Source organism: Festucalex cinctus, chromosome 2, assembly GCF_051991245.1.
Source record: "Festucalex cinctus isolate MCC-2025b chromosome 2, RoL_Fcin_1.0, whole genome shotgun sequence".
NCBI classification, from domain to species: domain Eukaryota; kingdom Metazoa; phylum Chordata; class Actinopteri; order Syngnathiformes; family Syngnathidae; genus Festucalex; species Festucalex cinctus.
In genome coordinates, this window is record NC_135412.1 from 11,402,976 (window position 1) to 11,423,460 (window position 20,485).

The 20,485-nt window shown below is 40.5% G+C and overlaps 1 protein-coding gene across 2 annotated transcripts; it reads right to left on the reverse strand.

The window, feature by feature from the left end:
* Nucleotides 1-846: 846 nt before the first annotated feature.
* Nucleotides 847-18,651, reverse strand: kdm5bb (lysine demethylase 5Bb). 2 transcript variants are annotated; one of them, XM_077512859.1, is made up of 28 exons: nt 18,297-18,651; nt 16,987-17,064; nt 16,560-16,682; nt 16,305-16,475; nt 15,443-15,499; nt 14,029-14,184; nt 13,328-13,421; nt 13,126-13,244; nt 11,451-11,609; nt 11,256-11,375; nt 11,017-11,175; nt 10,731-10,912; nt 10,488-10,650; nt 10,269-10,388; nt 8,810-9,004; nt 8,552-8,733; nt 7,601-7,725; nt 7,337-7,487; nt 7,141-7,255; nt 6,699-7,054; nt 5,352-5,490; nt 5,093-5,272; nt 4,833-4,994; nt 2,839-3,324; nt 2,664-2,748; nt 2,395-2,585; nt 1,081-1,332; nt 847-996 (listed from the first exon to the last, which is right to left on the reverse strand). In XM_077512859.1, the coding sequence occupies exons 1-28, from the start codon at nt 18,447-18,449 to the stop codon at nt 859-861; spliced, it is 4,611 nt and encodes a 1,536-aa protein (XP_077368985.1). In that variant the 5' UTR covers nt 18,450-18,651; the 3' UTR covers nt 847-858. The 2 variants fall into 2 exon arrangements, with proteins under 2 accessions (XP_077368985.1, XP_077368986.1); XM_077512860.1 differs by lacking the exon at nt 15,443-15,499.
* Between the last annotated feature and the right edge of the window lie 1,834 nt (nt 18,652-20,485).

Below are 20,485 nucleotides of genomic sequence, written 5' to 3' on the forward strand. Positions count from 1 at the left end.
GTTCATTGCTCCATCCTCATCTCCAGCTCTCTGAGAGGATCTGCATACAGTGATTTTGCCATGAAAACGATATCTGGGATCAATGTTGCATCAAAGACAGACTTATCCATAGAACAAAATGAATTTATTCCACAATATAAACTATGCCAAGTCCACACTGAGTAACCTATACCAAGTTACACGCTGCCATTTATACATGTGAGCAGTCTTTTCTTTCATCCCCTTACTGCAGCTGCCTCCTATTCCCCCTCTGTACATCACACCATTGCTATGGCAGCAACAATTCACCGGAGATCCATTTGTCAATTTGGACAGAAATTATTGCTCAGATAAATAAAACTATTCTACAAAAAATGGCAATAATCATATTTAAGATGCATGTACTAAACACTGGATTTAAAAGGGAGGGGGGGGAGAGAAAACCTTGGCTCCAATATTAAATCTTGCTACGCATGCAATGAGGCTTGAGAGAAGAGAATATTAACCCCTGATCAACCATTTAAACTTTACTGGGTGTGTTTGAAGTAAGACTCCTTTGCGCCTGTGTAATGGCATCCCATGCAATACACATCACATCCTGCTTTTTTTCTTCTTTTTTCAATTTAACCGCCACAAACAATTCTTAAGAAGTAAATATATATAATATGCATGTAAAAATACAAAAAAATAACTAAACAATTATAGTTCTGAACAACAAGTGAAAGAGAAGATAGCACCATTGTTACAAAAGGGTTGGACAAATGAGCCGAAGGTGAGGTTGAGACTGTTGGCAGCCTAATAACCGTCTTTTTTTTTTTTTTTTTTTTTTTTTTTTTTTTTTTTTTTTTTTTTTTTTTTTTTTGGGGGGGGGGGGGCTCTTCAGTCCGTCGTGTGCGCGTTGCTCAGTGCACAGCGGACACAAATGTAGTCCTCCTTCTCCGCCATCTCAGCCGTGACGCCAACACACACTTGATGAAACCACTGGTTGCAGCTGCCATCACACTGGACCCAGTGCACCTGCAGGAAAAGAAAGGGACAATAATAATACCAAAACTAGTACCGTGTTTTTTTTTTATGAATTATTTGAGACTTTATTCACACCTCATTTCCTTCAGGGAGCTGGCATCTCTCTGCGGGACACACGGCCATGTCCTCATCAGACTCGTCAGAATGTGAGATGTCCGAACGAGGCGAGGACAAGTTTGAGGCTGGTCTGCGCTGTAATTCCTTTTGCTCCGTCTTCTGCCTTTTGTGAGAATGCTTTCTCTCCCTCGCCCTGCGTTGCCCGTTCAGAGCCAAATGCCTCTTTGCTTTCTTCTCTGACACCATGAGAGCGTCCCTCACTTTAACATCCTGAAAGAGAGATCACATTAGAAAACAAGCCTTTTTTTTTTTTTTTGCAAAAAACAAGCAGTGTATTGTTCTTTCATTTTATTTTTGATTTAAAACTGAACATTTAAAAAAAAAGAAAAAGAAAAAAGTAATGACGGAATTAGATTTTTCACAATTCAATTTTAACCTTTGATCAAAATGTCAAATTGAAGAACATGCCACATGACTGAATTCTAGTTTACTATTTGTGAATTTTGGTAATTATTAGCATTAGTAAAGCTTACTTCGTTTTTTTAGCTGTCACATCCACCAATTGTGGCATGTACAGAAAACACAGCCGAATGAACATTAACGTGATGCTGGAGTGATTTGCACTTTGTTTAAAATAAATAAATAAATTAATAATTGCCCATGATGTATACAGTGATAACTTCGTTGACAAAAATTTGTCATACTTTGTCAAGAAATATTTTTTTCAGACGAAAAATAAATGAAAACTAAAATAAAAGACATTCACTGCGACGATAACTAAATTTGTCTGACAACGTCAATAACTAAAACAAAGTGACGAAAATTCACAAAATCCAGTCAGAAGGAATCAAAAGCATTCATTGTGTAGCTCTAAGATTAATCTCAAGCAATTATGCACTTTTTTTTTTTTATTTAGGTGAAAACTAAGTTGTATGCTGAAGGAATATATATCGACTATATTGACTAAACTGTCAATTTAGTCGACTAAAATTTCTTTTTCTTTCGTCGACTAAAATTGGATTAAAACTAATACAATCAGATGACTAAATTATGACTAAAACGAATTAATTTTAGTCAAAAGACGATAACTAAAACTAAATTATAATTTCTTGTCAAAATGAACACTTGTTGTATAATATGGCTAATAGATCAGGGTGGTACAGATTGATGTTGTACAGATTGATCATGGCAGATAGCAAGCTAATGTATCTTTAATAATGCTTGTTACCAAATGAATGGATAACATAAAGCTGACAAATCAAAAGTCAAACTCTCATGTGGCCTGTTGATAGATTGATTAAAGAAGGATCTGACATTTCATTTGACATTTACCTGGTTGACTTTTTTTCCCTGAGAGTGAAACTGTGCTTGTTTGTCACAGTCTGTGGAATCGCCTGCTGGAGACATTGCATGCTGGCTCGTGGCTCTGTCCAATAAAACATGGTGCAGGGTCTGGATTTCTGGCAGTGACACCTGCAGGAGGAGCCCTTCCACCATCAGTTGCTCCAGGTCCTGATTCAAGCCTGTCAAGACAAACGCATGACATCAAAAGTTTTCCTTTTCAGTAGATCCCATCTGCATGTGAGAGAATGACAGCTGACCTTGCAGCGGAATGCATCTCTGCTCGGTATAGAAGACAGTCTGAGCGTGATTTGTCTTGTTCCACTCTGGAGTCAAACAAGGGGCCTGCGTGAAAAAAGGAAAATCACTAAATTTACTCACCAAAAGCGAAGAAAAAAAGAAAACGAAAAATAAAACAAGGAGGCGATGAAGGACCTGAGTGTTGCTGTAAGTGTCGGAGGAGTCTGATGCACAGCGGGTCAGAACGGGGGGTGTTTCGGCTCCATCTTCCAGTTCTGTCAAATGACAAGACTGTAGGATGTGCTGTGCGCGACACTGCCAGTTAAGTGTCCTCTCAACCAGGTGGTGCAGTGCATCCCCCTCAGGCAGTCGAACCCCGACACGCCTCAGGGTTGCTAGCAGAGGCTGAACTTTGTTCAGCGGCGGTTTTCGGGATCTCTGACACTGGGGACACAGCCACGGCGATGAATCGCTGAGGTCCGATTGATCCCTGACACACACGCTGTGGAAGGCGTCCCTGCAGAGTTCACACTGCAGCATAGCCCCCATGGGCGCCTTCTGACAGACGCAAACTTTCAAGTCTGTGCAGTCTGCGGTGGGGAGGAGCTTTGACTCGTTTGCCACTCTCAGATGACAGAAGGCCTCCATCTCCCGGACCCGCAGCGCCTCTAGAGTTGCATTCTAAAAATGAAGACAAATCACTATTTAGATTTTTTTGTTTTTCAAATTCAATAGCCCAAAAAATTGCTGTTAAAAAATTCTGTGAGTTACAAGGGAGGATTAGTATGTCCAGTTGTGTCCAACATTTTTTGTAACTGAGAGATGCTCATTAATTCAAATTACTTTTAGTTGTATGTTGTGATTAATACTCGGGAATTTATCCAAATATCATGATACGATATGAAGCGCACGATACGATAATTATCATGATATTGTGGGGAGGTTGGCGATATTTAAAAAAAAAAAAGGTCACAATATAGTAAAAAAAAAAAATTAGCTCAGACTAAAAAAAAAAAAGCACAATATTGTGCAAAAAATTTGTACATAACAGCAATACATATAAACCTCCAATCTCTCGTGGGGCAGCGTGGCTCAGTAGTATGGTGGTTGTCTTCCAACCCAGAGGTTGTGGGTTTGATCCCATGCTATTGTGACCACGTCAAAGTATCCTTGAGCAAGATACTGAACCCCCAATTGCTCCTGATGCTGCATCATCAGTAGGTGAATGGGTAGTCAAAATGTAACGCACTTTGAGGGCCTTGTACGGTGGAAAAGAACTATATAAATGAAGTGCCATTATATAACATTTAATATTGAAGCACTTACTCACCTAATGCAAGCACACATCGAGTTCCTCCACATATTAACTTACTTCACAAGCATATTACAATCCCCTTCATCTGACAATTAGTGTTTTTAAACATAGAAGGGCCAAAACATCCCTAATGAAAATTAAACTGCACCAGGGGGTGCTAGAACGGCACAAATGGAAATCAACCTTTTTTTTTTTCCACAGGTGTGCTGCTTTTAATATTTTGACATGACGACGACAATATATTGTGGCAGTTTTAATATCACGGTATTGCCATTATTGTTACATCCCTAATTAATACTGAATTATATTCGTCGATGAAATCATATTCATGATTTCTCACAATAATCATCAACAATGATTTAACAAGTAACAAACATGCAACACTTTTTTTAAATTTCCATAAATCTCTGCAAGTATTTACATTTTAAAATGATCACTCCTACAACATTTCTCATGATGAAAACAGGCTGTTTCCCCGCAATTCACTTGCTACAACGTGAGCTATTTTTAGAACAGACCTGAGGGCCAATCATGTGCTCCAATCATGTTGGGGGCATGTTGCTGACCCCTGACCTAGTCTACGTGAGATTTATACAAGTGTACGACGCACAATAATGAACTGAGGGAGCGCATATGTTAATGTGTAGGAAACTATGTGCGAATATGGATTATGTGTGTACAACATTTCTCACATGCTACTGTGTGAGCTATTTTTAGAACAGGCCTGGGGGCCAATCATGTGCTCCTTTGGGGGCATGTTGCTGACCCCTGACCTAGCCTACACACAATAATGAACTGAGGGAGTGCATCCATTAAAGTGCGGGACACTATTTGCAAATATGGATTATGTGTATAAAATAAAAAAAGCACTTACAACAGAGGCAGAATCCTTGGCCTCTGAAAGCGCTTTCTCCACATCACTGACAGTGCAGAGCCTTAGAGTTTTCTTCTTGTTACTTTTAGGCGTTTCCTTCCCTTTCTTGGCCTTCCTCTTGGGAGAACCTTCATCTCCAACCTCACATCTTGGACACAAAGCCTGTGATGAAAAACAACAGTTAGGCCTCACATTTTCTTCAGAGGAGTAATAATTATGCTGGGGGATGGGTGTTTTTTTTATTTTATTTTATTTTTTACCTCAAGTAAGGTATAGGCTGTGTCTTTCTGAAGGAAAATGGAAGCAGCCGATTCTTTCCAGTCTTGTACTTCTGCCATTAAAGACTCAAGTCTGTCTAAGGGCTCCAGGTGGACTTGAATGGCTTGTCCTCGTAGCACCATATCAGATAGGTTGTCCACCATAAGTATGCAGTCATTCGCCTGCAAAACAACACAGTTGTGGGTCAAACATGCGTGCGAATGTGAAAGCACGCGGCTAAAATGCCAAGTGTGTCCTGACCAGAAGCTGCTCGGCTTCCTGGAGCCACTCTAGAGCTTTTCTGATGGTGTCTTTTAGGAGGAGGCAGTTAGGGAGGTGAGAGGAGATGCCAGAAACTTCCTCGGCTGCAGCACTCAAGGTCTCAATGGAGTGAGGTGGTCTGATGGGTAAAACATTACACAATGATACATTGTAAGTATTACTGGTCACAGTGACTTCCAAAATAAAAATTCATTATGAGAACTGTCCTTGCGTTGTTTTTTACTCCACACAGTAAATGTCTTGTTGGAAAACAGGTGCAAGGTCTTGGACCTCCAACTGCCATTAAAATAAAAATTAACAGCAGTTCTATGAAATCTGTTTGTCCTCGTGAATTAACATGTTTGCAAAACCTACCAGGATGAAACTCAAAATTCAGAGCTAAGCATGGCAACTACACATGGCAAAGAAACATCACTTTTGAAAAATATAGTTTAGGCTCTACGTTAAGATGGAGAGATGCACATTCCTAACAGCCATGCCATTAAAAGCAACTTGTGACAGTAAATGCTGAACAGCACCAGTGGAATGAGGGCGGAACTAAACGTGATGCTCACTTTTTGTTGATCTGGTTGAATATTCTAGCCACAGCATTTTGCACTAGCTGGAATTCAAAATGAAGCAAAATCAGGTGCACTGATGTAGTAGGGAAACCATTCGGATACAATCAGTGCAAAGATCCAGTCATAAAGTGAGACATGACTAATACATCAAAAATATAAGTACAATTAACTCATTTGCTCCCAAAAACGTATAAATATGTTCTATTTTAAATGTATTTAAGTGTCCCAAAGACGTATTTATACTTTTTTTAAATGTTATTTTATGCTAGAGCATACAGAAGGCTTTGATGCAGCTTCTCAACTACAGAGAATATGTGAAAAATGGTATTAATTACCAAAAAGGCTAGCAGGTGGCAGCAGAGTATAAGAGATCAACCGGGGCCATGATGAAAACAAGCTGTTGCCCCGCAATTCTAAGCAGATTTGTGAATAACGATGAAATTTAGCTATATTCCAATGCTATTTGCTGCAAAACGGAAACTGAAAGAAATATTCTTTTTTTTCTGATGTAAGAAGAGAATCTAATCTTTCTTTTGGTAAGTTCCATGTTTTTATAGCAATAGAACACAATATTCTATGGGCCTTGCAAAATCAGTCAAAATCCAGTATAACAGCCAGGAGCGAAGGCGGTTGCTTAAGTGAAAATGGCTGGGAGTGAATGAGTTAAGAAAGAAGCTACCAATATGATTGATCTTCATGATTTTTTATTTTTTTTTTGTGAATAGATGTGAACACCACGATGCATCAATTGATCTGCTGCCATTACCTGGCTTTCAGAAGAGTGCTCGCTTTGTCCTCCCAATGCTCTGACACCGTCAAAAGCTCCTGAAGGTGTGCCATGGCCTTCTCCACGGACGCGTGCGGCGCCAAGCCCACGCCCTGGTCGATGAGCCTTCGCATGGTTTCCAAAGTCAGGGTTGCAGGCTGGACGCTGGCTTGCTCCACCCCCTCCAACCAGCGGGCTTGCTCGAGCCGCTCCCTCAAACGCGGCAGCTCGGGCAGGTCCACGTCAAAGTCAAAGCTGACATTTAACAGGCTCTGAATCTCAGCCAAGCTGGGAGCCTCGTCGGCCAGGACCTTCTCGCTGTGCTGCTGGAAGTCTTCGATGCGATTTAAGAGTTCCTTCAAAGAGACAGAAAATGTACTGAGATGTGGTCTTTCTGATATGAACGGAACTTCACAGATGTCTTCAGATTCTGTCAACCTACCTTCAACAAGGGGGCTTGAGTGAGGCTGCAGGAGAGGTTATACAGCTGCCTTACAAACGAACTAAGCTCCTCCACAGTCAACTGGCTCCGGGATTTCAAAATGCCACATTGATACCTTAGGAATGTGTCACGTCAATCTCATTATTACCATTAATTGATACGGCTAACCTTTACATTTGATAAATTAGCAAAATACCTGGTCTGCCTTTTCCCATTCAACAGTTGCTGCGCCACTGAGGAGCACTTCTCTGCATCTTGGGTGATCAGACGCAGCCGACGCAGCAGGTCGTTTTCAGGGAAGCGTTTGGACTCTGATTCAGCAAGAAGAGCGCGGAAAACTGGCAAGCCTGTGGAAAGAGGACCTGTTAATTACTTTCACACAACAAAATGGTCCATTTGTTTTGGTTAATCACTTTCATCAGATTGGTGAAATGTTTCTTCTCAGAACTTGTTGGCTTACCTTTCTTCTTTTCCAGTTTTGCCTCAAGAGTCTCTGACACACGAACGGCCCATGCATCATACTCTTCAGCACGCTGCTTTGAGGCATTCATCATCGGTAACAGGTCCTCCAGTGTGTATCTGTAACTACAAGAGGAAACAGCGTGTGAAAATTTAAAGAGGACGCCCACCCTCCCAAAAATTCTTGACAATATGTTCTATGCAGCTCTGCTAGTCTAAAATATGGCATTCTGGTTAATATTGCGTAAGCGGAATATGAGTCAAGCTGCAAAATCCAGCAGTTTTTAATCAATATCAGAAGGGGGCCATTTTGCCACTTGCTGTCAGTGAACATGACATCACAGTAGCAAACCAATCACAGTTCAGCTTCAGTTAACACAGTGCTTCTTAATTATTTTCTGTCCCCCCCCCCCCCAGGAAGAAGAAAACATCTACTGCCACTGCCCCCTAATGTAGTGGAAGTGCAATTGCACATTATTCTAAGACAGTAAAAAAATAAAAAAATAAATAAATAAATAATAATAATAATAATAATAATAATACAATAATAAAAAAGCATGTTCCCCGAGGTCAAACGCACCCCTCTGGACGAAGCCTCGTGCCCCCCTGGGGCGGCCCGCCCCACTATTTGAGAAGCACTGAGTTAACAGGTAAGCTGTGATTGGTCATTGCCTGAGCGCTGAGCAACTGTAATGTCATCTTCAGTCAACAACAAGTGGCAAAACGGCCGCCCCAAGATGGATAAAAGCGGCTGCATTTTGCTTTATAACTCATATTCTACAAATGTAATATTAATCAGCATGTCATGTTTAGACTAATGAGGTCACATGTAACATATTATTGTCAAGAAGTCTTTAAGGTTGACTTTATTCACACATTTACTTAGAAGCAAAGATTTTAGAGTAATAATGTTCTTCCTAAAATAGCCTGATCTCTGAGCAGTGGGGCTTACTTCAGTGTGTAGTTGGTGACCGGGCAGGAACACAGATCACTGATGTGATGCAGACAGACCAGCACTCCTGGGCTACAGGGACAGGTGATGGCAGACAGGTAACAGGTGGTCCGGCACTTGGCACACTGCCGCTCGTCATCCTGGAGATGATCGTATTTTGCCTCCTGCCACTGCACTAACCCCTTTAAATATGAGGGCCAAACCAGTTGTTGAGTGAAGGACGTACTTGAGAGCAGAAACTTATTGTTACTACTTCACCATTTTTGTCACTTTTTCCCTCAGTTCTTGCTCTTCCAGGATCATGATGGCCATGTCCTTGTGGACGGCAGACGCCAGAACCACATCAAGTGTTTCTGCTTTTGCTGCCATGTTGCACACCATCTCGTCATGGGAAAAGACATTGTACCGGTGTAGTGTGCGATAGTGGTTGACACATTGTCGACCGAGCGACATCTGGAGTAACAAACACAAGATCAAGGTTGTCATGTAAATGTGTGCATATCCTGTACAAAAACATCCCATTGTGCTTAAACGAGGCCACAGACGCTCTGCAATTACAACAAAATACAGGCTGTCCAAAACGTCAGTAGACATTCACTTTGCTCTTTTTTTTTGTTTCATGAATGATTGTGGTAGACGTGATGCCAGCAGAATTTGACAGCTTAGGCTTTGCAGGTTTTTGTAAGCATATCATTTACTCGCCCATGGATTGCCAATTGACTTTGGAGCAGCTTTGCAAAATTGTCGCCTGGCAAGAAATGTATCTGTCCATGACTGCAGTTCAATGCCAGTTTGAGAAACTTGATGGCGGTCACAGTAAAACAACAAGTAGAACAATTTATGGCATTATTGGCAAGTTTCTCGTTACAAGAACTGTTCTTGACAAACAACGCAACAAAAGGACTACTACTACCACCATTAATGAAACATCGAAGACCTCGCGCAGGCATTCGCGCAAAATCTGGGAAAGTCTATCCCGAGAACTGCACTCGAACTCGGCAGCAACAAAAGCTCAATTCAGAGGATACTTCAGTGAGTGATCAAATTTTCCTGTGCTGACTTCAGGTTGTTCAAAGGCTTCAAGTCAAAGATTATGATAAGAGATGGGAAGTAACAAAGTACAAATAGAAATACATATATGAAAAAAATTAAATACTTGACCTGGAAGAAAAAGCAGCATCAATGTCTCAAGACATATGAAGTGTTACATATGGCCCCCTACATCCCAGCTTGTGATTGGCTCTACCACACATGACGTGCAATTCGCTAGATCAGAACAATCTGTAAATATGAGTGCAATGCGCACCACCACTACTGAGGATAATTTGAACTTGATAGCAAGTCATAAAATCAATTTGGCCGATGTTTCCCCATTTTGGCTCCATTAGCTAATATATTTCAAATTGACGTAGGAGGAACATACAGTAAAAATACTTTTTTTCTCTTTTATCATTCATTTTTGAGAAACTTGCCATGCATATCGTAAATTGTACAACTACGTGTTGGAGCAGTGTGACACTGCTCCAATGTCAACTAACGAGCCACGGGCAAGAAAATTGTACTAAATGTTTATAAAACCTGCAATGCCTCAACTGTCAAATAGTTATGACCTCACATCTGTCTGAATGATACCTGAAAATAAAATGAAAAAAAAAAGGAAGTGTATCGTGAGTTTTGAGTCATCCAATATAGCTGACCAAATAAAAACTCAATTTACCCAATCAACAGTGCAGAAGTTGACTGCTTCTGCAAAGTTGAAGCCTTGATTGAAGCCACTGTGGTAGGCTCTGGGAAACGTGACCACAAATTCACCAGCACACTGGTTTGTTCTATAAATCTGGAACAGAACCAAAAACAAAAGGATTAATTTTAATTAATTAATTAATTGTATTAAGTTATTTGTGTTCTGTATTGTTTGAAGGTATACAAAATATACCGGGACACCGTGGGCCATCAGGGTATTGGGGTTCATGATGGTGACAAGCTGGTGCAAGAGGTCAGGCTGAGACTCAAACAGTTCTGGGGCCAGTTTCTTCATCACCTCCTCAAGTTGCTCTGCAGCAAACCCAGGAGCTCCGTACCAGGTTTTGGGTTCCCCCCTTAGAGTGAATAAAAGAAACATGAACAATGTAATTGACTCTCTTCATTCTTGTCACTCCTCGCAAGATTTGTTTTATACCAGTGGAGGTAGTTGATGGAGTAGCTCCAGTGGTCCTCGATGTGCCAACAGAAGGACGAGAAGCACATGCCAACGTAAAGCCACGGCAATGTCATTCCGCAGATGTCTGCTGTCACGTGTGTGAGGACGGATGGATTCATCATTGCCATGTTGTTGAGGTTCCATCCACACTTGAGGTATTTCTGCATAGGTCGCAACAGATGCATAGCGATACACATGAAGTTAGGCATAATACCCATCAATGCAATCCAATTAATAAACTTGTACTGGATGATGATTACTTTACCTCATCATCTGGAGAAATCTTAACTTTTCCATTGGGAATAGGAAATCCACTCCCAAACTCCTTTGATGCAATATCTGCTCCATATTCAACAGTAACATCCTCCTCAATGGCTCCCACCAAGCGCCAGAACTCTTTTTCCACTAGCTCTGTAGGTACCATCTGGAAGATGTATCAACAGAAACAATCAGAATGCTTGTAGAAAAACAGATTTATTTTCGCATGAACCACATTTGACTTACATGAACTGGCATGTTAAAATAATCTGATTTGAACGCGTCTGCCATTTGCCCAAAGCCGCGCAGGGTATAGTCTCTGAAAGCCTGCTCAAAGCCAAACGCTTCATGAGGTTTGCTACATTCCTAAAAGAAGGAAATGTATTAAGTATCTTTTGAGTTGTTTTATTCGGTGTTATTGTTTACATTAATGATCGTCACCTGAGCCAGACACTTGGGGCACCTCCAGTCTCCCCTGGGGACGTCAGTAAGGGGAGGGATGAGACAGAAGGTATGGTAGCTGTCATCACAACCGTCACATAGCAACAAGCGGTCTTCATCTCCCCCACTGCTACAAACCAGACACACGACCAGATCCACCTAAGGAATGAAGAAAAGGTTCCTACTTAATATGCAGCAGTAGCATTTTAAAAATGTCTCCTGACCATTTGTTAACATTTATTAGCTAGTAAAAACATTTCAGATGTCTCAATGTAACATTCCTATTTATATGCAGCCTTCATTGTCCTTAGCTAAGTTATATACATTAACATTATTTTTATTTTCATTCTTCTGAATGTTTCCAATGAATCCCATTAAAATTAGAATATTTTGCAGATTTATATTTCTTCGTGGATAAACTGAACATTCCCATATTTGAAGACTGAGGGGGCTATTCATTAAAGGTTTGGGTTGCCTTTGCACGGCGCTAACCGGTAAAAATGGAGAAATCCGATAGCGCCTAATTCACTAAACACGCGCAGGTGGGTAAATCCGTCATTAAGTGCGCGGCCAACCAGATTGCATCACGATGCGCCGGTGTTATTTGCGCGTATGTAAATTAGGTAATTTGCAACATTTGACGTAAAATATACCCACCCCAATGCAAATGAGACTCATTGCGGAATAGCCACGCAGAGTTTGCGTGACGCAAATAATGTTTTTGGAGGGCATGTATTAAGCTGACGCAACCTCGATCCCAGGATCATGACAGCAGTGCATGGCACGGTGCACCATTGCTCTCTGTTCACGCAGAGAGTAGAGTAGAGTAGAGTAGAGTAGAGTAGAGTAGAGTAGAGTAGAGTAGAGTAGAAGAGAAGAGAGTAGAAGAGAAGAGAGTAGAAGAGAAGAGAAGAGAAGAGAGTAGAAGAGAAGAGAGTAGAAGAGGAGAGAAGAGAGTAGAAGAGAGTAGAAGAGAAGAGAGTAGAAGAGAGTAGAAGAGAGTAGAAGAGAAGAGAAGAGAAGAGAGTAGAAGAGAGTAGAAGAGAAGAGAGTAGAAGAGAAGAGAAGAGAAGAGAAGAGAAGAGAAGAGAAGAGAAGAGAAGAGAAGAGAAGAGAAGAGAAGAGAAGAGAAGAGACAGAGAGAGACAGAGCGAGAGGGACATTTTTCTATGTTGGTTTAGGACACAACGTAACCCGGGCTGATCGGCAATGGCGGGGAGGCATTTTCCGATCATTCTTACGTGCCAGATACATACTGTACGCCCACGCCAACCTATGAAAATATATTTTTTAAACGCAATCGCACCAATAATTTGTACTTTATGAATGAATGACGTCGTTGTCGTCCTCTCTGCTCTGTACAGATTAATGGCGCTATAAACGCTTACTCTCGGTCCAACCTCGCTTTCTGATAATGTCATCTTTCTCGCAACCGTTACTATAACAACCATGTTCTTGGCGCAAATCCATTGCCATGTGTGGTAAATCAGGTGCAAATTTGCTCCAAGCTGTCAGTTTTGTGGGCGTGTTTGCGCCGGTATATGATTAGAGCAATATCCTTAGTGAATAGGTGGGTAACTATGCACAGACTGCGGGTGCAGTTGTGGTGCAATATTTCGCGCTATTACCAGACGCAGCACATTCTTAGTGAATATACCCCAGAATATTTACTTACTGGATTTGGAGGAAGAAATTGGATGTATTTTTTGTAGCGTTGCTTGAATTTGTCCTCCTCAATTAAAGGTTCCTTGATATCAACTGGCTCCTGTTTTACTTGAATGGGAATCTCTTTCTCTGTAAGACAGCCAAGCGTGACACATGAGTTACCATGTTTCAAAACAAACAACTGCAGCAGATACACTACTGCGGTGGCAAACCTGGTTCCGGCTTGGCAACTAAAGAGCCCATCCTCCTCCTCAAGTTGGGACGATTCTCACCTGGCTCGCCTGGTTCCATCTTCACACATACAGACTACAAAAAAAGGTGATGATGTAGGTCGATTGAAAAAACTGATACACTGGCTAAAACAAGTCTACACACATTTTCAAATGCCAGGTTTTTATATATATAAAAAATAAAAATAAAAATAAAAAAAAAAGAGACAAAGAAAAATCACTTCAAAACTTGTCCCATCATTAATATATCCTATAACATTCACAATTCAAGTATTTTATTTTATTTTTTTATCTTCTTGAGAGCAGGGAGGAGCAGCCTAGTTCCAGCTGAAGAAAGACAGCCCTATAAGCATGATACTGTCACCATTATGGTACACCGGTTTATGATGATGCTACTTTTTTTCTGCAAGTGTGTGTTGACTCCCACTGAGCATGAGTTTGAAAATGTTTGGTTAAATTGGAACATAGCCACAGACATCACTGTCTAATAAGAGGGTGTGTGTGCACAATTGTACAACCACATTATTTCAGTTTGTTTTACATCTCTCAAAAAGATGTACAAGTTGGACAGGTTAGTGGTGGAACAAGTTTTGAAATTATTTATCTTGATCTCATGTTTTTACGTCACAAAAATCTGACATTTTAATGGCTGTGCCGACTTTTTTTTAGTGAACAATGCCCACCTCATACTTCATACGTTTCCCTCTGCGAGCGCTGGGGCAAGAATCGGGCATTTGGACGGGCTGCCTCTGAAGTGGTTCGGGCAGTTTGGGCTCCTTAATGTCAACCTGATCCATACTTTCTGCACTCTCCTCTGGGTTGACTGGCTTTTCAACACACTGAAGTAAACAATATGCATGTTCACACTATAGTTGAAAGGTTAGTGAACAGATTTGGGTTCTAAAGTGGAAATAACTCAGTGGAAGTTAATATGAATGCAGCTTTGATTGATGCAAATTGCAATAAATGTGTGGTCACAGAAGCTATCTGTTCAAAGTTGTGGTCAGAAGTTCGCACTATATAAGCACAACTCATTATGGTATGCATGTCATACTAATTTTCAGCCTTTAAGGTTTGTTTGAATCGCTCTTTTTCCAGGTTGATTTTTAAAGAAGAACTGCTCAAATAAAACATGATAAGCCCCAAATGAATATGAAATCCACGGCCATAATGAATGTATGCAAACTATTGACCACAACTGTGTAATCTTTTTTTTTTTTTTTTTTTAAGTAACTTATGCCAATAGTAAGTTGTTGACATGCTGTGGGAAACAGTGTAAATAAACTGTATCTTCAGCAGTCAAGAGAGACAAAGGTCAAAAGTAGGATGTGGTTAGTGTGCAAGAGAAACAATGCAGCAACATGCCGACCCAGTGATTTGAGATGAGGCGGCAATGTCGATGTGATTAAAGGAAATTGAACAGAGATTCCCAACCAGAGTGCTGTAGTAAATTATCCAATTTCACTTCACATTGGTCAGAAAATTATTATTAATTAGTTACTAAATACAAATATATCTTTGTTCATCTATCGATCCCAGCAACATATGTGGACAGGCAGAACAAACGCAATGCTTTTCCACTAAATAGAACTTGCAAAGAAACTATCTACCTGTTGCCACTCATACGACAAGAAAAAAGCCTGGCTTTTGGTGAATGAGGTGCAGATTTCACACCGAGTACATCAATTTGTGAGTAAATTAAGAGGAGCTCATTAGTTTAGTATTTGTAATTTTGTAGCATTTTTGTTTGGTGGTGTGTTGTGAGATATAGCAAAATAGGTGCCTTGGCTCAGAAAAGGTTGGGAAACACTGGAATAGAAGACAATTTACATGTTAGACTAACTCATTATTTTGAATACATGTTTTTCCTACCACAGAAATTAGGGTATTGAGATAAATATCCACTTTTGAATTGAAATTAACACTGGGATACAATTTTATGAGTTAAAAGGGTAAAATATTATTTAAAAAAAAGAAGAAGAAAAAAAATACATTGTTTCTGCAAGCAATACTTGCAAAACAGTGCGTAATCGAGCCAGAAATAAACATGCATGTCGTTAATTGTAAGATGTCTTATTCATTGTAGTGCGTACATACCTTTTCAAGCTCAGGATCAGCCTCCAAACGCATCAGTTTGGAAGCTGCCTCTGGTGTCTGAGGCAAGAGAGAGCTGATGTAATTAAACTATTTAGAGTGACCTGCGCTAAGAGGTCATGTGGTACCAATCCCAATGATGAGCTCTCATATAACAGCATTTTCAAAAATAACATATGAGCACTTTATGATGATGTGAAAATTAACAGTGTCAAACAGGTGAAAGACAACAAAACTGCATAAAACCTCACAGTTGTCTATCAAACACAATTATGGATGTTCCATTAAAGCATTCTATTTAGGACAGACACAAAAGGCTTTAAATCAAGCAAGTAGCTGGTTTGCATATTCAGTGGGGCCTTGAGATAAGAGTGTCACGACTTAAGAGTTTTTTGTTTGTTTTTTAAAGACCTTTTGAGATACGAGCACTGTCTCTTCACAATAAGCAGGTAAGATACTTTAAGCTATATATTACCACGCCCGGTTGATGTTCACTGTCGTACTAAGCATAAAAATGTAGGCATACATTATCTTCTAGGGGGGAAAAAATACCAACATTACTGTAGCTGCCTGAGGAATTGTTACTTTCTCATGTACAGTAAATTTGGTGTCTGAAAATCAAATACTAGAGTGTTATTTTTCTCTTTCAAAAAAAAAAAAAAAAAACACGACAAAAAATTGTGCTGGGTTTTATGGGAGGCTGGACCGGTATAATGGAATTTTAACTTATTTCAAAGGGGACAGATGATTTGAGATACAAGTGTTTAGCTTTACGAGCGTAGTCACGGCACGAATTAAACTCAAGGCGCCACTGTATTGTATGAGTTCTAAGAGGGTCGTTATATTGACACAGGGTTTAACTTACCAGAAGATTTGCACCACTTTGAAAGAGATTATAGGGGTAAAGGGTTTTCTCATAGTGTCCTCGCAGGTGTGAGCCAACAGCTTTGCCAGGGGCGAAGCCCATCTGCATCGCAATCTTGGTCCATCGTCTGTCCTGACAGACAATATCGAATCCGCCTTCCTCTGCTACTAACTGTGAAGGGGGACGTTAACAGTGTGGGGAAGGTGAGTTAGGCAATTAGAACAATTATAATTGGCCAGGTTATATGACACCAACCTTGTTAAGCTGGTACAAATCCAAAATCTTCCTATCCACATGGGGAATCTTCAGGGAACATCCCTGCAAATCCCAGAATTTGGCAATCTGGTCCAAAAAGTTGAGCTTGACTCTTGTCTGAGCCTGGGATGGGAAAGACAATCATTTGAAACAATTTACACTGAAATTAACATCTGCAAAGGCTATCTTATGCCTAAAAAAATGTGTTGGTCATTTAATTAATCACATTTCATTTTATCCAGACACACACATAATCTTACGTAACATTTAAGCACCATCTCAGTTGCTATTGTCAAGCAAATAATATTACTACTTTCATTTCATGCCTGCATACACCCAGTAATTACCCAATGGAGGGAGTGTTAAAAACACCACAAATATTAAACTTTAAGAAAGCAAATATACAGTATGACCAATCAACACTCACCTCCAGTTCATTGAGCCTCTGGATCCGAGGAACAAAGTGAAGTCTGTCAACATCGCAAGCAAATGGAGGCTGCCAACCCTAAAGAGCAACAGAACAATATTAGCGCACGCCTTTGTCTGGAAGTAGGAGGCTTGTTATGTTGGGAGTCTATTTTTCTTATACTAGGCATCTGTGGAGTGTGGATTGTTGACTTTTTAAATCTGTCACCCTTAACAACACATTTTTAAAAGTATTTTTAGACATCCAATTTGACACAAAAGGCCTTTTGACATGGAACAGTGATCTTCCGGAGTTTGTAACTCAAGCAAAACAAGCAACGTTGGAAGGGTTTCTTTAGACAGTTGAGCGTCGACAACAAGAATGATCGCTCACAAAAGGGGAGGCCCAAGTTTTTGTTGCAAGTCAGAAGCATACATCCCCCACTGGCCAACAAAATGGCCAGATGGAAGACTCAGTCAGTCACTAGGCCAGCTTACCACAAAGCCAACATGGAGGACAACACCCAACAAGACTGGCTCTTGCCAGTCGAGCATAGACAGTTGCTTGACTTCAAGGAGTCATAAATCACAATAAAATGCAATCACACCATCTAGGTTGTACAAGCTGGCTAGATACACCTCATTTTTAAGAGGCACAACTGTTTTAATTAGTTTATTAATACATGATTTACATAACCTGATGCACTTGTGTTGCTATTATATCATTTTTAAAAGTCCATTATTAACACTGGCTTGAACAATATTTATACATAGCCTATGTTGTGGACATTTAAATGACAATTGATGACAAGTGTTAGATGACACGCTGATCATAGCGTGATGCTCATCAGCAAATACATCAGATAATCCACGAAAACATTAGGGCCAAAATTTTAGACGAAAGCATGTGCTTTGTGGTGATTTTTGCCGTAGTCCGCACAAGGATGTCTTCCGCATATCCACCTATGAAAACAGCACCGTGTGCTACATCACGACAGTTTCTGCTAGTTAGCATTAGCCTCTTAGCTCAACGACTCAGTGACCGGAGTGCCGAGGCTTTGTTGACACACGGTGAACAACAACACAATCCCACCCGGGACACGCTTGGGGAACGCGTAAAGCGTCCGAGGGGGACAAAAGCGGGCTGCTCGTGACGCCAACGAGGCAGAAAACGAAGCAGCGAGCCTCGGCTGCACAAAGAATGAACCTAGCCGTTCATCCGCCATGTTGCAGTCCCTTTAAATCCCTGGGCGCTTCATCTCCCAACAAGCGTCTCGATGAAATGAGCATCCGCGTCCAAAGGGGCGTTAAAACATCCGCGAACACACTCACCTCAGGCGGCCGGACTTTGCAAATGCCCGTTTTCTCGGCGATGGGACGGATTTTATTGATGAAGGCGTACGGGTCTGCAAATTCTTCCCAGCTGGGCTCGAACACCGGGCACTCCGGGGGCGGCTTGAACTCGTCCGGCCGAGGCTGGCTCATCGTTTCGGACAGGACGGGAGGTCACGGTGTCGGGAAAGGGGGCTCCGTGTGTGGGAGGAGGTTTTTTGTTTTTTTTTGTTTTTTTAAATGCCGCTATTAACCACCAGGCCCGGTAGAAGCCAGTCGACATCAACACGAGATGAGGCAGCTGACACACAAACATACACACACATCCACACGCACGCACACACGTCCACGCACTGTGAAGAGAATGTTCCAAGGCAGTGAGCACGTCCGCTCAAAAAAATAGACACCAATTTGCTCCCAATGTCCTCATGGTTTGACCTCAAGGCTTGCACTTGAAACCACTTGAAATGATCCACATTCCCCATTGTTACTAATCTTAGCTCACAATGTAGTAGGGGTACAACAGCGCTTGTTTTTATAAATTGCTTTACAAAAAAACATAATCAATAACCGAATCATAGACGGTGTCCAAAAATGATTGATGAACGTGATTGCCTCTGTGTCCTTTTCCACACATTGTTCACTCATGTGAGGAGTATGTGGCACCCCAGATTATCACAAATTGTGTTGGTTTTATGTAGGCTATTGCTAAAAAAATACAATTGAATTCCTTGATTTAACTATTTTAACACCTTAAAACTGCGTAGCTTGCACATGAAAGTGAAGGCGTTTTCGCATACTTTGATTGGCTGAATTTAAAAAGCACACATTTAGTGTTTTAAGTGTTTTATTTCATTGCATTATGACACAACATCAGGTAGGGAAATAAGGAGACTTTCTGAATGCCTCATTTTAATGAACAGAAGTGTGTGTGTGTCAAATCATTTTCTTCTTTGTGGGTTGTTTTCTGTTTACACTTAGGCGGATGAATATGTTTCAGGTGACACCTTAAGGGCTGCCGGACCTAAGTTTTCTAAATAGACGCTGTCATTGGAGGATCCAGCTGTCACGCATGTTTCATAACGTCCAACTCACGATCCACGACTCCAATAAAAACAACGTAATTTTATAATAATAAATAATAATAATAGTATTAATAATGCTAACAACAATAATAATAATAGTATGTGCTTAATACACATTAACTCAATATTTTATTTACTGAGTTTGCTTTGCTGACAGGTTGGTAACAAGATTTAAAATAGAAATATGTGTAATCAAAACATAAACAGCCTACTGTATATTTGTTCAAAATGTACAACTGCTGTCATGTCAAAAGGTTTGTTAAAAACCATAATTGTCCGCGACTCATCAACATTTGTTTCAGTTACACGCGCATTTTTTTTGCTGTAAACACAGTCAACCCAAGTCAAACGCCACACCAACTGCACAGATGCTCCTGCAGTGCTCATAAGTATAAACGCCCTGGAATAATTTATAATATGTGTACCATTCTTTATAGATATAAAGTGAATTCAAATATTTAAATACAATGTGTGTTTAAGATAATGTAATTGACAATTCCACCCCCGGACTTAATTTCCACGGCATATTGTGACTACCATACAAACCAGGAAGATGGTTATAGTAGTCTAACATTTCATCACATTTTGAAATCAAAACAATCCTCAAAAATCAAATTACAACCCAAAGCCCAATGCTTTTCAACTCGAACCATGCGATGTTTCATAGTTGTACATCTACAAGATAAATTATTTTACCGCCAAAAGCCCCTTTTCAACCTTAAATAGTTTGAAGTGTTAGTAGCAAAAAAATATATGCGTCAAAGTTGCTGTTCTGCTTATACTGTATTGTCACATGACAGAACAATCAATATTCTGTGGGTCTTGAAAGATCAGTCAAAATGTTCTAAAATGGCTGGCTACATTAAGAGCTTGGCTTTGAAAACTGCGGGCAGTGAGTGAATGAATGGCTTCGTAAGAGATAAAAGGAAAGCATTATGTGTGGGCGACATAGTGTCGTAAGCCCCTTCCTTTCTTTAGAGGTTTCTCAATCATGACATAGATTAGATGGCCTCGCTCACTTCTGTTGCAACAATTCTGACACGTTTGGGAGGCGATGACAATGTGTCTGCACCACTGAATAGGAATTCATACAGTACTATGATA